This window comes from Nipponia nippon, unplaced genomic scaffold (genome assembly GCF_047370975.1).
Source record: "Nipponia nippon isolate SJK-2023a ecotype South Korea unplaced genomic scaffold, ASM4737097v1 scaffold_2, whole genome shotgun sequence".
Classification (NCBI taxonomy): Eukaryota; Metazoa; Chordata; class Aves; order Pelecaniformes; family Threskiornithidae; genus Nipponia; species Nipponia nippon.
Window position 1 is genome coordinate 9,030,431 of NW_028262336.1, and position 14,153 is coordinate 9,044,583.

Genomic DNA, 14,153 nt, shown 5'->3' on the forward strand with positions numbered 1-14,153 from the left:
TCCTCCTGCTAGAGAAATATATGTATCAGTCATCATCACAACATGGAAATCATCTGATGCTACCACAACTCAATTCATTTTCAGGGGCTTAAAACATTGCCTCACCCATGTATTAAACTCTATCAGGTTGCAAGAACTCTTTATGATCTTCTGTGTTCCTTTATGATGCCTATATATGCATAATCCACTCTACAGATCCATGTCTGTAAGAAGCAGGAATCTTGGGGAGAGGTAAGTAACATAGGAGGAGAAAAACAAAATGCTGTGAAATATAGAAACTTAAATAAAACCATAATTTAGCTTATGCTACTTCACCTTAATGCTTAAGGGATAAATTAAACTAACTGCTGAAATAAGAGCTAGGCAGCAGAAAGGTGGCCATCAGACCCATAAAAATATGGTGGTCTGACTGTGTGTCATTATGATTCACAGAATATATCAACTATTTACACTGAAATATATTTAAAAAGAGAAGTACATTTCTAAAACAAAATGACGACCTCCAGTAAACACAAATCAAATCACAGAGTACAGACAATCCTGTTTACAGTTAAGTATTTCTTATTTTGTATGAACTGTGTTTAGGAAGAAAATGATAGTTACATAATTACGGTTCATGTTCAAATATTCGGACACAGATCCACAGATCCAGCATCTGCCCCCCATAAATCATTTCAACATACATCAGTATGTAACAGAGATATATATGATACAGATGCAAGATACAGATCTGTCTCATCTTGTTAAGGATCCAGAATCTCATAAATGAAGGATCCCTACAGAATATTTCAAACTGAACTTGTTTGCCTTGCATTTGCTAATTTGCTATGAAAACCTTAGTGGTTCCTTGCTGCTTAACAGATTCTTGAAGGGCTGCCGCCTGTTACTGCCTAGCCCCCCTTATTAAGGCTGAAATGACAAATGCCATGGCTAAGAGCTCCTTTCAGCTGGCACAAAACTATTTCTTTATAAACACCTTGAAGTGGCAGATCAGAAATAAAGTCCAAATAGTGACCATCTTCAATTCTTTAGCCCCAAAGTACTACAGAAAAATGCCCAGAGGTACCAGAAAAGTGCTAGTCAACAATTTCATACCTAATTCTTGATGTTGTAATTCCCCAAACACTTTTTCTTTTGACGATTCAGTTGGCAGGCACCAATATGACATCAGATCTGCTCTTTCAAGTTTAAATACCCACAGCTGAACAAAGCAATGCCACTTTGGACCAAAGCACAACACTCTGGCAGGCACACACACCTAACCAAATGATTTTTGAAGCCGGAGGGAAGACTAGTCACGCACCTGAGGCACTAGTATTTGTAAAGCAATAGTATTGTACCTATAGCATTTGATACATACAGTAGACATGCATATGCGTTCAGTCTGTATTCCTACATCCTTTCCTCCCACTTCTCAAAAATATTAGACAGAAGCATTCAGTCATCTTGGTTTAGCTTTTAAGCATCAAGGCTACTACAGCTCAATGAACCATCACCAATTAGATGAAACAGTTTTCTGAACTCCTTCAATTACTCAGTATTTTTTCATCTGGACAGACTAAAAGACACACACACTACATATTCACACAGGCATGTCTACAATTTAGCACAGAAGAAACATTTCAAAGACTGCAAAATTGCAGAGAAGTAAACCAACACTTTGGTGCCATTATAAAAGAAAAAAGCAAGTGTTTGACTAAGATTTTGTAATATTAATGATATAAAATTATTAAAAGAAAAAACCTTCTATTATCCACCTCAACAGCTTCAGGAGACAACCATAATATAACAAAAATACATGCTACTGACACACCAAACTAATATAGGAGAACGCTTACTTCCATACACCATGAGCTCGGCTATCACATTAGTGGCAGCAGGCAACTAACATGCACTGCAAAATACTAGCAAATTCTGCTTATGATCAAGCCTACTATTTTAACTCAGTTCAGGGTTCAGCCAATACAGAAATGCAGTTGAAAGGAAAACAATGTAAGAATGACCTGACTAATGAACTTTGAATAAATTTTAAAATAAAGTGTTACAATGCATCGTTAGAACTCCTAGACCAGCAGATTCAGAAATCGAAACAAAGTATTTTTTAGCTTCAGGCCACAATTCCCTAATCTGAATTTAGGGATTGCTAAAGACTTACTACGGGATGTTGTCAAGGGCAAAGGCCAAAGATGGAGAAAGGGAAGGATCAAAGTGTATTGTGGTGTAACAAGCATGGGAAAAGATGGAGAAGGGGGACCAAGGGGCTGGTGTGAATGAACCTGCTGCTGGTCAATACACTGGTCTAGCTGAAGGTGCAGCTGCTGACCTCCAGGTCCTCCACTCCACTAGGCTCAGCTAACGTTATCAATAATCTGGTTTTTTGGGAAGTTATTAGGAAGCGACATACTTCTGAATTAATGTTCACGTTATTTGGCATCTTGAAAACCATGTGGTTAATATGTCTGCACATTTCTGGGAATTTATCAGACATAAACTGCACAGCAAGATCTTCTAGCTAAGCACTGCTCTAGCACACGTCTCTGCATTACACTTTTTAAAATGCGTTCAAGGTGGCAATAGAATTCTTCCCTATATATAGGCAAAATTCACCCATCACTTATTATGGTTGTTATAAAGCATGATTGCCAATACATTCTCCTCTTACACTGTACAATCTGGTTCAGGTAAAGGTAAAGCCAAAGCATGGCCCAAGTCTGAGCTGGTTTTAGAAACTGAAAAGGAAATTAATTCTGTTCACTCTGTTAGCCAATTGCTGTTTATTCTTACAAAATATTCCTGTCTCCACCCAATTTTTTGCATTCCTCCAACAGTATCAACAAATTCAAGGAGGCTGACTTGCAACCTTCCTAATCAAGTTAGTAAAAACTACGGCAATTTTCTCAAGGAAATAATCTTTATTTACGAGTCACGCAGACTGAACAGATTTAGATAAAGGTTTAAGTCAAGCTCAGAACTTTTGGATGGGTCTTATTCACCTTATTTATTAGTCTAGCTGAATTTACATTTTGATATCTTTTGACACAGTCTGAACAGCTTCCGTGACCAATAATAACGTTACTTACTGTCATGTAAACTCATAAAGAAAACACATCTTGTATCCTGATAAAGAGGCGTACTTCTTTGAACCAAACTTTGATGCTGCCTCATCGTCATTTACCCTTCACTGTGATTCAAATTCATCTATCTAGCAATGCATGAAGCTGCTCAAGAGTGCCAGCGTGAGCTCATTACGAGTTCGGGACATCCAAGAGAACCCTTTTCTCTTTGTACATGCCCTCTGCAGGCAGTTCCCGATTCATAGATAATGTTACGCAATTGCTGGCTCGGTTACTATTTTAGCTGTGAAAGAAAGGAAAAACAAATATTTTTAAGATAAGAATCATTGCAGTGAGGTGCTGAATATTTTAGTGGATGAAATGTAGGCAGATGTCACACTTCCAACAAAGCCATGTATCTCTCCTGGAAATCCTAGGAAAGATCACGTCCTTATTCATTTCTTTTAAAATATATGCACATATACACATGTCATTTCATAAATTAATAAATCTGCTGACTTCAAGTTTATTGTTAAAAGGTCATAAGAGGTGTGTGACCCAGCAGAAAAGCTGCCACTAAATTTCATCTTAGTCAACAGTGACAGGGTGGGAAATACAGACGTCATGGGCCTTAGATATATAGACATTATTGTGGATATTGTGTCATCTATTAAAAAAATAAGTCAGTCATTGCTTCATTCCCCATACTCCAGTTCCATTCGGGGACAATCATCCCAAACAGAATACCAATTATGCTGCTCCATTAACAAAACCAGGCATGCAGAGCTAAATCAAGGAAATGTCTGCAAGGCACTTCATTCTGCTGTGTAGACCTATACTGTTTGTTAGAAAGGACAAAGGACATTTTAAAGGATTGGTGCATTTTAGGGAGGGAATCATGACTTACTTATCTGCAAAGTCTGTATGTTTTCTTACATTGGCCTAACTACTAAATTAATGAAACATTTTTTTTCTTTGAGTAGGGTCTACAGTTGGTTGCATATCTGTACCATCTTCACTTACAAATCTTCACTGAATAGACAATTTTAATACTACTAGGACAAGATCCACTTTCATCTGGATACAGAGATTCCATTCTCCTGGATCTAGTCACTCTCTCAGATTATATTCTAAAGCAATGTTTCTTAACCCATTGGAAAACATACCTTTTAGTAACTAAGAAATGCCCTTCAATGTCCATTTCTCAGCTTTACATTTCAGCTACCAAACCAATTTAAGGTTGTGATCAAAGTCCCTAAATGGACTCGGAAACGTATTCTCTTTCCATGAACCACTAATACTGACAGGAGAGGAGGAAGCATTGAATTGTATTAGTCTTGGTCTAAATAGGCCACAACGTCTTTTCACATTTGGGAATCACTCCCTCCGCATCCTGTTCAGTAAAAGCCACAACCAGCCACTGTTCAGGGCAACCTGTAAAGTTCATCTGCTTTCTGTAGAAGTAGGATAAGCCAAAGCATGAGAGGACCAAGAAAGAGTTCTCAGGGTGAATGTGAATATTTTTGTATCAACCTAGTTGTTCTGATTGTGGAAAAATGTGTGGAACCCACTGAAGACCTTTTGCAAAGTGTACAGTGGCACCTGAACCACTAGAGTATCTAGAACATGGAATAGAAAATTTTTAGTGTCAAATTTATAAATATATTGTTTTAATACGAAGATAGCGTACTAGGCCAACTTCATCACGTACCAGATGTACTAGGAGTACAAAGGTAACGTAAGATTTTTCAGCAATAGGGTCTAGGGGTTTCGTATCTTTAGAAAGTATCTTGAGAATATTTTTATTGTCCCTCTACAATACCTTATTTTTTCTAACATCCACGTAAAGTGTGTGCTGAGCTAAGTTCTCTGGCTGCCAGAATAAAACCTAACCATTGTTCCTAAAACTAAGACCCATCCTGCAATTCCTCCAGTTTGTGCCAGCAGCTGGTCCCTGAAACCGTGGGGGGTGCTAGCAATCACTACTGTCTTCTCTTCACCTCTGCGACACAAGTCACTCTAAAATAGAGCCAAAAGCACAACTGATGTTTCTTGCTTTAGCTCTTTCTGTACACACTTGGAAAGTGCAGTCAAAGCTGCAGTTTAATGTGGTGTTTAATATTAATGAAATGGGAAAGATGATGTACTCTCTGCTTCCAAAGTCCAATAAACAAGTCCACAAAGCATATAATCTAACCCTAAATCTCTTAACTAAAAGCAATAGCTCCAATAGATGTACTGTGAAATGCCTTAAATAAATGCTTGTGATTTGAAGTACATATTGCTGTTAGCTTCTTTTACGCCTGTCCTTTCAAAGATGACATTTTCTTAAAGTTGGAAAAACTAGTCTTTATATTATGTTGCACATTGCATTTTCAGTTACTGGACACTCAGAAGTCACAATCATAGATTCATTGTCACTAGGAAACTGATTGACAACTTGTATTAGCATGAGTGATTCAAAATTTTGAAGTTATTCTCCTTTAAAATACTTAAAAGGAAAAGGAGAGTATTCCCCAACACTTGTGCTTTTCCCTCTCCAGATACACTAGAGAAAATGTGTTCATTCCATTACAGGCTGTATGCATTGTGGGTTTTCTCATCTTCTGCATTCGTTGCTACAAGATTTTGATTGCTTAACGGTAAGCTTTAATGAATATGCATGCAGCTAGCACCCAGGTGAACTCAGGAACTAAACAAAGGTGTCTAGAGTTTCCAGCCATTAGCTATTAATGCTAAAGTTATAAAATCCCCAAATCCCTATGTTCCAGGTGACGTTCAGCTTTCTGTTTTCACACAGTTTCACAAAGCATTAGGTATTAAAGCTGCTATTAAACAGGAAGTGCAAATGATCTACGCATGACATTACATTCAGTGCTTTTTCCTCTTTCCAAGGATCTCAGAGAAAAATATTAATCCTCACTTCTCTTGCAATACAGCTACGCAAGTATTACTTATGCCCAATTCACAGTATTCTATAGAAAATCCTGTACACCATTCTTAGTGAATTGATTTGAAAGTTACACGTGGGATAAATCAGATAAATCAAAAACAGCTTAAGCCATGGTTATGAACTCAAACGCTGGATCAGTGATAGAACTACAGAGAGATCCCAGGAGTACAAACTCACAAAAAGGAAAAAGTCAACCTTTGCTACAGCGATCTAATGAAAGTCTCTAATATCTTATTTGTTCTGTGTCTAACATCTTATTTATTCTTTTTATTTTGCAGTTTTCGGCCTGGAGCAGATCCCCAGAATTGCCTTAACTGACCATATTGAAAAGACAGCAATTGTTACTTCTATACCTATGCATCCTTTCTTCCCCCTTGTTTTACACCAAGATCACTGGCATTACAATGATGAGGGTAACCCAGATTCATTTCAGGCTATAAAAAGATTAAAGAAAGCAACAGGAAAATCCTGGGAGAGTGAACAGATTTCTTAAAAGGTCAAATCCTGATAAGTCAATGTTTTAATCATTTAGCAGACAATTCTAACTAATCCAGTTCTATTATTTTGCTATCCTGCCCATACTACCATAACCCCAAGTCAAAGGGACAACTAAATTCCCTTCCTCCTCCCAGTCTCAGGCAACAGGATATAATACTCTTGAGGTGGTTTAATCTCTTCCACACAACAGCTCATGGAATTCCATCCGTAACTTATGACATAGAAGTTACACGTTATTCTCCAACATGCAGAACTGGAATAGGCCCCTGCCAGAAAAGGCACCATTTTGATACAAATGTTTCTAGCAAAGGGAATCAACCACACAGTTCTCAAAACTGTTTCATTGCCTCTTGTATTATTTCCTAAAAACATGCACATCTCCCTTGTGTTCTACTTTACAACTGCAACTTTAGGCAAATCATCCCATTTGATCTGTGATGTGGTCAATACAGTACAATCTCTTAGTACAATGAAAATCCTCAAAACAAATACCAGTAGCAAACTTTTCCAAACAACAAGAACTACTTTTTCTCCTTGAAGGATCTCCCAATTCCACTTTCATCTGAAATTCTTCAAGGCAACCTTAAACAAACACAATGAAACCCTGAGCAACAACCCAATAAAAACAAAAATTAAGAAACCCAAAGGTTCATATTCTCCTCACTCTCTTCCCACAATTCATGACAACAGTAGCATGCAAAGCAAATATGCCTTACCAAGTTCTGTTATGTAGGTTTTTCCTTCCGAAGGTAAAGGAATGTACTGATTAGAGAAGAAGTTGCTTCCATAACCCAGGACAAAACCTTCTAGTTTGGTGTTTTGACTTGGTCGAAGATACCTCATGCAAACGGTGTCATCTGTTGCATTGATCTGAACTTTCAGACTCTGCCTTTTCACTGGGGAAAGAGTGAAAAAAGAAAAGGTCAGAATGTATTATCTTTTAATCATATATTCAGTAATGGAATAGGACAATGTAACAATACAGGGATGTTAAATTGCTTGTCGCAAGCAACTGAACAATTGTTTAAAGGTGGAGTCTCCTGGAAACTAAGTGTATTTTAAAAAGTAAACTAAAAGTCATGTAAAATTGTGGTTTCCAACATGTCTGTTTTTTCATCATTAGTTTAGTACTATTATTAGCTGTAACATCTTCTACAACTGCAGTAGTAGAAAAGTGCATGAAGTAACTGAAGAAATCAATTATTTTTTCCTTTAAATGTGGGAGTTATAGTAGTAGTAGCCGTCTATAGGACCCATAGGTGAAAAACTTGCAAGTTTGATTTTTTTTTTCTTTTTTGTTCGTAAACAATATGAAGTTTTAACATTAAGTTAATCACACTGCAAAATTAGGGTAGAGGACAAATAGTAACTAGATCCAAATAAAAATGCTAAAACTATGGGTTTTTTTCCCCTATGTTGGGCTGGAAATGTAATTTTTCAGTTGGAATTACACCAGGACACCTAAGCAACATATATACTTTACTCAAAATTACTAAGAAGCTTTTTTTAAACATTCATTTTTATGCTTTCCAGGGGAGCAGCACATAAAGCAAGAAACGTCTTGTATATTCATCTACAAAAATTTAACTTATAACAAAACAGAATGACTTCATAACAGAATAATCAATTTTTTAGGCTACAAAAAGGTGGTTTTTCTTCTCTTGGTGGGGTGAGGGAGGATTGGCGTTTTCTTCCTTGGTACTTACAGTTTTAATATTCCCTTGTCACTGTTATCATTTTCATATTTTCAGAACTGTTGAATGCCACTGCTTAAAAAAAAAAAGTAATGACTTTTCCCCAAACTTATGACACTGGCACTAGAACACTACATTTCGGGTTATTACTTCTCTTCTCATTCTCGAAATATAAATTTTTATTCCCAACAGATTTTCAGGCATTTCTCCAATCATGAGGGCTGAAATTAAATTTTCAGGAAAAAACAGAAATTTGCACAAAATCATCTAACTTCAGGAGCTAAATCCTGAAGAAAACCAATGGGATGTATGGCCTGTCATTAAATAACAGAGTAGAGCGATACTGAACTTCCTTTTCTTTCTTTCTTTCTCTCCCTCATTCTAACTCCCCTCCTTTCTTCCTTTCTCTCTCTCAATAATTGTAGACTGATATTTGAAGTTTCTTTAGACAAGTACATATTGATTCTCTTGTATAACCCTAGCCTACCCTCCTTTTTTTTTGGAGAAAGTCTAATGACTAGGGTTGCTGAGAGGCCACAATCCCCAATCTGTGAAGATGATTTAGTGGTACTGTCAAGCACCTGCAGTTGCCTGCACACTGAATGTAAAAACATACGCCAAAAGCTTTGTGCCTCTTCCCTTTATAGAAAGAAGCGTACAAGTAAAACTGATGGAAAACATGTGCCTCCGATGAGACTCTTCCTTTATCTAAAGACTGATCAAGTAACAGCACGCAGCCAGGAAACTGTCACAATTTTCCAAAGGCAACTCTGCCAGGTTGCAGAAGACTGCAAGGCTTCTAGAAACTCAACTCTCTGGACATTTTCAGCAGTACAATACCGTGACAAGGGAAGGGGTGGCAGTTGCTTCCTTATCTGGGAGACATCCTAACTTCTTCTATTTTCAGTATATGAAACTGCTGTGAGTGTACAACTTTGAGTATCGACAAGGCTCCAAATAGCAGAAACCAGGAAGAAAACCCAACAGACTTCAAACCCCTCTAATACGCTTCACAAAGATGCTTAGTAAAAAGCGTTCCATGCCAACAAAGTTTAGGATTATTACTTCTGATTGACAGTGAACTAGATTTGTTAAAATTATGCAGTCTGCAAAACTCTAACCTAACAGAGAGAGCTGAGCATAAATGAACGGATGGTCTCCTGGTTGCCACTGAATATTCATGTCTAAGAAGAAAGCAAGACTTACAGTACTTGGTTTAAATATGAGATAATAGTTTGATTTCTGTATTAAAATTCTAAACCAGACCCAAAACTGGATTTTAAAAAATGTTAGTGAAGATCTATTTTAATTTTAAATTTACAATAAGTTCACTTTTTTTTTTTTACACAATTGTTTCAATTATCTCTCACATTTAATTTGAAGAATTAATTCTATTTCAAGATTGAATTCAACTGGGTTTTATTCCGATTTGACAGATACTGTATTTTATTCATTAAGCGGTCAATTATAGTGAGAAGAGGTCTCCATTTTATTTAAGCCTAAAAACTGTCAGTGGAGTTTCTAAAAACAGAAAGTCTAAATGGGATCCCAAGACAGCAACAGCTCTGAGGTAGGACCCTTTAGACCTTTTCTTTATAGCTAGCACATCAAAACCACCAAGAGAGCTTTTGAACTCGAAGTCAGTTCTAGTAGACCATAAACAGGAATAATGTATTTTTAAAAACAGAGAAAAAATAAGGCAGAACAGAAGAAAAGAAAATGAGATTAATTTAAAATTAAAAAAAAATTAATTCTTGTCCACCCCACACTGTCTTGACAGGGGAGCTCCTTTCCCTCTAGTTCACTTTTAAGTACATCCTTTCAGTGATGGCCTGGATGGAACAAATACTGCAGAGTCCTCGCAGGGTTTAGGGAAAATCTTTCCTTTCCTCTCCTCGGAGATCTAGCTACAGGCTCTGCTCCATGCTCTCCTTAACATAACTATCTTCTACCCCTTCTGTAAGCAACTTCCTTACTATTTCCGTCTCTCCACACAGCAGAAGTTCCCCTACCTGAGAGGGCTCAGTCGACCCCAGCAAGGGCGCTTTTCTCCCCTTCCTCTTGAAGGTGCAGCCCCACCCAAAGAGCAGCACAGGGCAAAGCAGACAAACAGCCTTCTATCACTATTATTTAGCTGCACATTTTTAAAGGAAAACGTCTGTGCTAAAGCAACAACACAGATGCTACACTTCATATGACTAAACCACATTCCCTTCCATGGGCTGTGTGCATTCCAGAATCACTGAAATCAAGGGATGAATTTTAACTGGTAGAGCAATAACTATCAGAGGCTGACCACTTTCTGGAAGTGTATAGAAAGAAGTGGAGCAACCAAGGCCAACATCAACAAGTTTTTCTATCCGAGGAAATAAAGGTTCCCAACTGAAGTTAGTACCTGAGTTAGCTGGGAACCATAGCTATGGAGTGAAAGCACTTGGGTTCCAGAGAGTGAAAGGCTACAAAGGAGACAAAACCAAAGAACGATGAGGACAGAAGGAAGCCAGCAAGCACAGAAAGCGCTCTGTCATGGCAGAACTATCAATGAACGGTAGATCGCTCTTGGTATGGACTCTTTGTAGGGCATGACATCTCTCCTCAAACAAGGTCAGTGTGTTACTTAGTCATCAGTCCAGCACTTCTGCCTGCCAACAGATTAGCACCCCAACAACTTTCCAGGAGCCCCTACACTCTTCCAACACCTCATTTTTGTGCCCACCTACACACAGTATACTTCTTAGCATCATAAATACAAACACAAAAGGCTGTGAAGCAACCCTCTTTTGTTATAGCTGACTACATTATGAAGAAATAGTTTTTAAAGAATTAAAGAAGAAGTTTAAATGTACCAGATTCAAGGAGATCACATGAGTTCAAAAGAGACCTGGACCCTTATGAACAAATCAAGCATTTCCTGAATCTAAAAGGAAAAGGCAGCTTTGTGCAGGAGACTCTTAAGCCTAACTCTGCTACACTGGTCAGAATTAAAAACAAGCAAAAAAGCCTCCCATGAATACGTAACAAAATGCAACTCATGTTAAGGCATATGAGGAAGGCCCGTGTGGTCACTTGGAATCCTTGGAGCAGACAAGGTATGCAGGGAGGGCACAGCAATGCAGAGCAGCCTCTGCAGCCAGCCGGGGAGAGCTCAATGCTACGTGCTGCACAGACATGGCCAGTCTAGTCAAGAGAGGGCCAGCCTGCAGCAGCACAGACATAAAGGTCTATATATCAATTATCTTGGTAAATGGGGACTAATCTCAGGAGCACATTAGCAAAATAGATTTCACTTGCGTTGATCTCTCAGTATTTTGAACAAGTAACAGGGAAATCAGGTGAATGCCATTCTGAGTAATAGCTCTATTTTGACCACCACTCAGGTAAACATTCATTAAACATGACTGAATGGACAAGGGAAGTCACAGGAACTTGACTGCTATGATACTGTGATAAGAACGTCTTTGATTTTGAGAAAATAACTTTGTCATATTACAATTTTAGAATACCTTTTTCCCCCCCGTCTCCTTGACAAAAGAGTCTAATGATAAACTAGATGCCCTCTAATTCCAATGCAAAGAGATGCTGAAAACACCTTACAAACGGAAAAGAGCACTTGCAGGCACAGAGCAAGTCAAGGTTGAATTTTCCTAACTCATATTCACTTGTATCAGCTTTTGGCATGTGTTATTGAAAGTCTGGTCTTAAGTATTTGCATTTGTAGAGTAATTCTTTTACATTGAGGCCATCTCCAAATGAAAGATTCTGGGACCCATAGCTACCTCTGAAAAACAATCTTTCCCTCCCGGCTTGCCAACAGAAATTCCACACTGATCTGCAACTATTCTCTTCAACAAATGTCAATTGATGGCCAAAACCAGCAGGACAAACCGTGCACAGCATATCTGAACCAAAAGCACCATGTTAAGTGCATCAGACCACTTGCAGTGTTAGAATCACTCGAGGGAAAGGACTCTTCGCCTGTAAGGGGAAACACTGTTAAAGACAGCTTAATGGATTAGCTGCATTATAAGGAACTCAGCCACTGATAACTCTTCAGAAAGAAGAAAATAGCTACAAATGGCCTGAAGAATTCAGCTGGGAGCACCATAGTTTGGCTAGTTGGAAAAAATAAGTGGTCATGTATAGGGAACAGGAGCCAAGAGCAAATAAACATTGAAACTTCAGAAAAATTTAACTCTAAATTACCTAACTGAAATTCACATCTTTAAAATGTGAAAGCAGCTATGGAAAATAATATACAAAATACTCTGATGGACACTTGTTCAAGCTTTGGATCCAACCAGGGATTATGTGAAGTGTCTTCTTTTTCTTATCACTTTAATTAATCATGGAGTAACAGAGGAAGAGGGGAGAATTCATAAGCACTGCTACCATCTCTTATTCATACCAGCTAGTTCTAACTGATGGTTCACATTTAGCTATAAGACAAACAGAAGTCCAGTTTTCAACTTCTACTTTCACAGCAAAAGTTGAGCTAAAGCCCTTTGGTTTAGGTCTAACAAGCCCCTGAGAAATCACCACTGCAAAGCATTCTGAAAGGGCAAAACAGTAACTACTAAGAATAGATTTATATAATTCCTTTGCTATTTAATAACTGGAAAGAAGTAAGGAGATAAACAGAAATGGTTCACTGGGCTAGTTGCATTAAAGCAGTATTTGCTCAGCAATTCAATGTTGGGGACAGCAGTATTTCCAACCTAGAAAAGCAAATAAAAGCACCTGAGAGTTTGCTTCCTAAAAGAACAAATAAAAGAAATTTGTTTCAGCTGCAGATAATTAAAGCCTTTGAAATTCTGTGTCCCATGCCCCATTATGTCATTACAATATTGTTGGTAACAATAGATGTGGAGTCAGTTAAGACTGCCAGCTGTTTTGATTTTCTGCTGTTTCAAGGAACGTGAGAGAACTTGGATGATGAGGTGACTGGAATTTGAATTAACTGGCTCTTTCCTGTTACTACCCAAACCCCAAAATATATCTTGGCCCTGTCAAATAAAGTATCTTCAGCTGAAGAACACTCTATTTCTCTCTCCAACTTAAGAAGACATGTCAACAGCTAGCTGATAATTTATTAACTGATAATTAACATATTCAGAAGTAACCCTGAGGTGCTGATATAGCAACAAACTTCAAGAATGAAGCACAAATGAAATAAAGTAACCGTTTTTTGTTTTGAAATAAATTCAGCTTGGCAACTCGCATTTTTGAGCTATCTGTCTCCCTGCTTCACTGAAGGCTCAGCAAAAGCAATACCGGGACAAGATGTTACTTTCACTTATTCTATGACTCTGCTGGTGCGCTTTAAGTGTGTACGGTCTCTCGTGATCAAATACAGTCCTATTTTTTGTTTTTAGCCATAACGTGAAAAGCCTTGAACTCTGCCCTACAAAACTAGAGGGTGAATACAGCTGTACTGTATTACAGCAAATCTGGCTTCGTCATCAGAATTCCTTTTGCCTTACATTGAAATTGCTTGTTTTTCCCCATTTCAAAGATTTTAGAGGGCATGAAGGCAAGACCCCGCACTGCCTCCCAGAGTGCTAGACAGATGAAGCGTGCCTTAAGAAAATATATTAGCACCATGCATTTGTGAGCACCATCTCACTTACAACATTCAAATCGTTCACAGCAGTGCTTTCATTTTCCAAATCTGGTGCCATAGTACCACCAGCCAAGATTTCAATGATAATCTAACACTGCGCAACTTTTATTTTTGCTATTTTATGTTTTTGTATTTTGGCTCCCAAACATGGAGAAATATTGGTTGTTTGGCTCAAAACCAGATATAGCTTAAAATGGGAAACATTTAAAAATAGTTCTGTTTCTATGCAGTACAATAAACAAGACACACTTCTAAGACAGCCACAACCAGAGAATCATGGAATAATTTAGGGTGGAAGGGACTTCTGTAAGTCATCTAGGCCAATCCCTTGCTCG

General features: G+C 38.0%; 1 protein-coding gene across 19 annotated transcripts in view; it reads right to left on the reverse strand.

The window, feature by feature from the left end:
• The window catches only part of ABI3BP (ABI family member 3 binding protein), a 164,467-nt gene that overhangs the window by 132,217 nt on the left and 18,097 nt on the right, over positions 1 to 14,153 (reverse strand). For all 19 annotated transcript variants that reach the window (XM_087756354.1, XM_087756348.1, XM_087756351.1 and 16 more), the window contains exon 2: positions 7,221 to 7,400. In XM_087756354.1, coding sequence (XP_087612480.1) covers positions 7,221 to 7,400 — 180 coding nt within the window. The remainder of the gene's footprint in view (positions 1 to 7,220; positions 7,401 to 14,153) is intronic.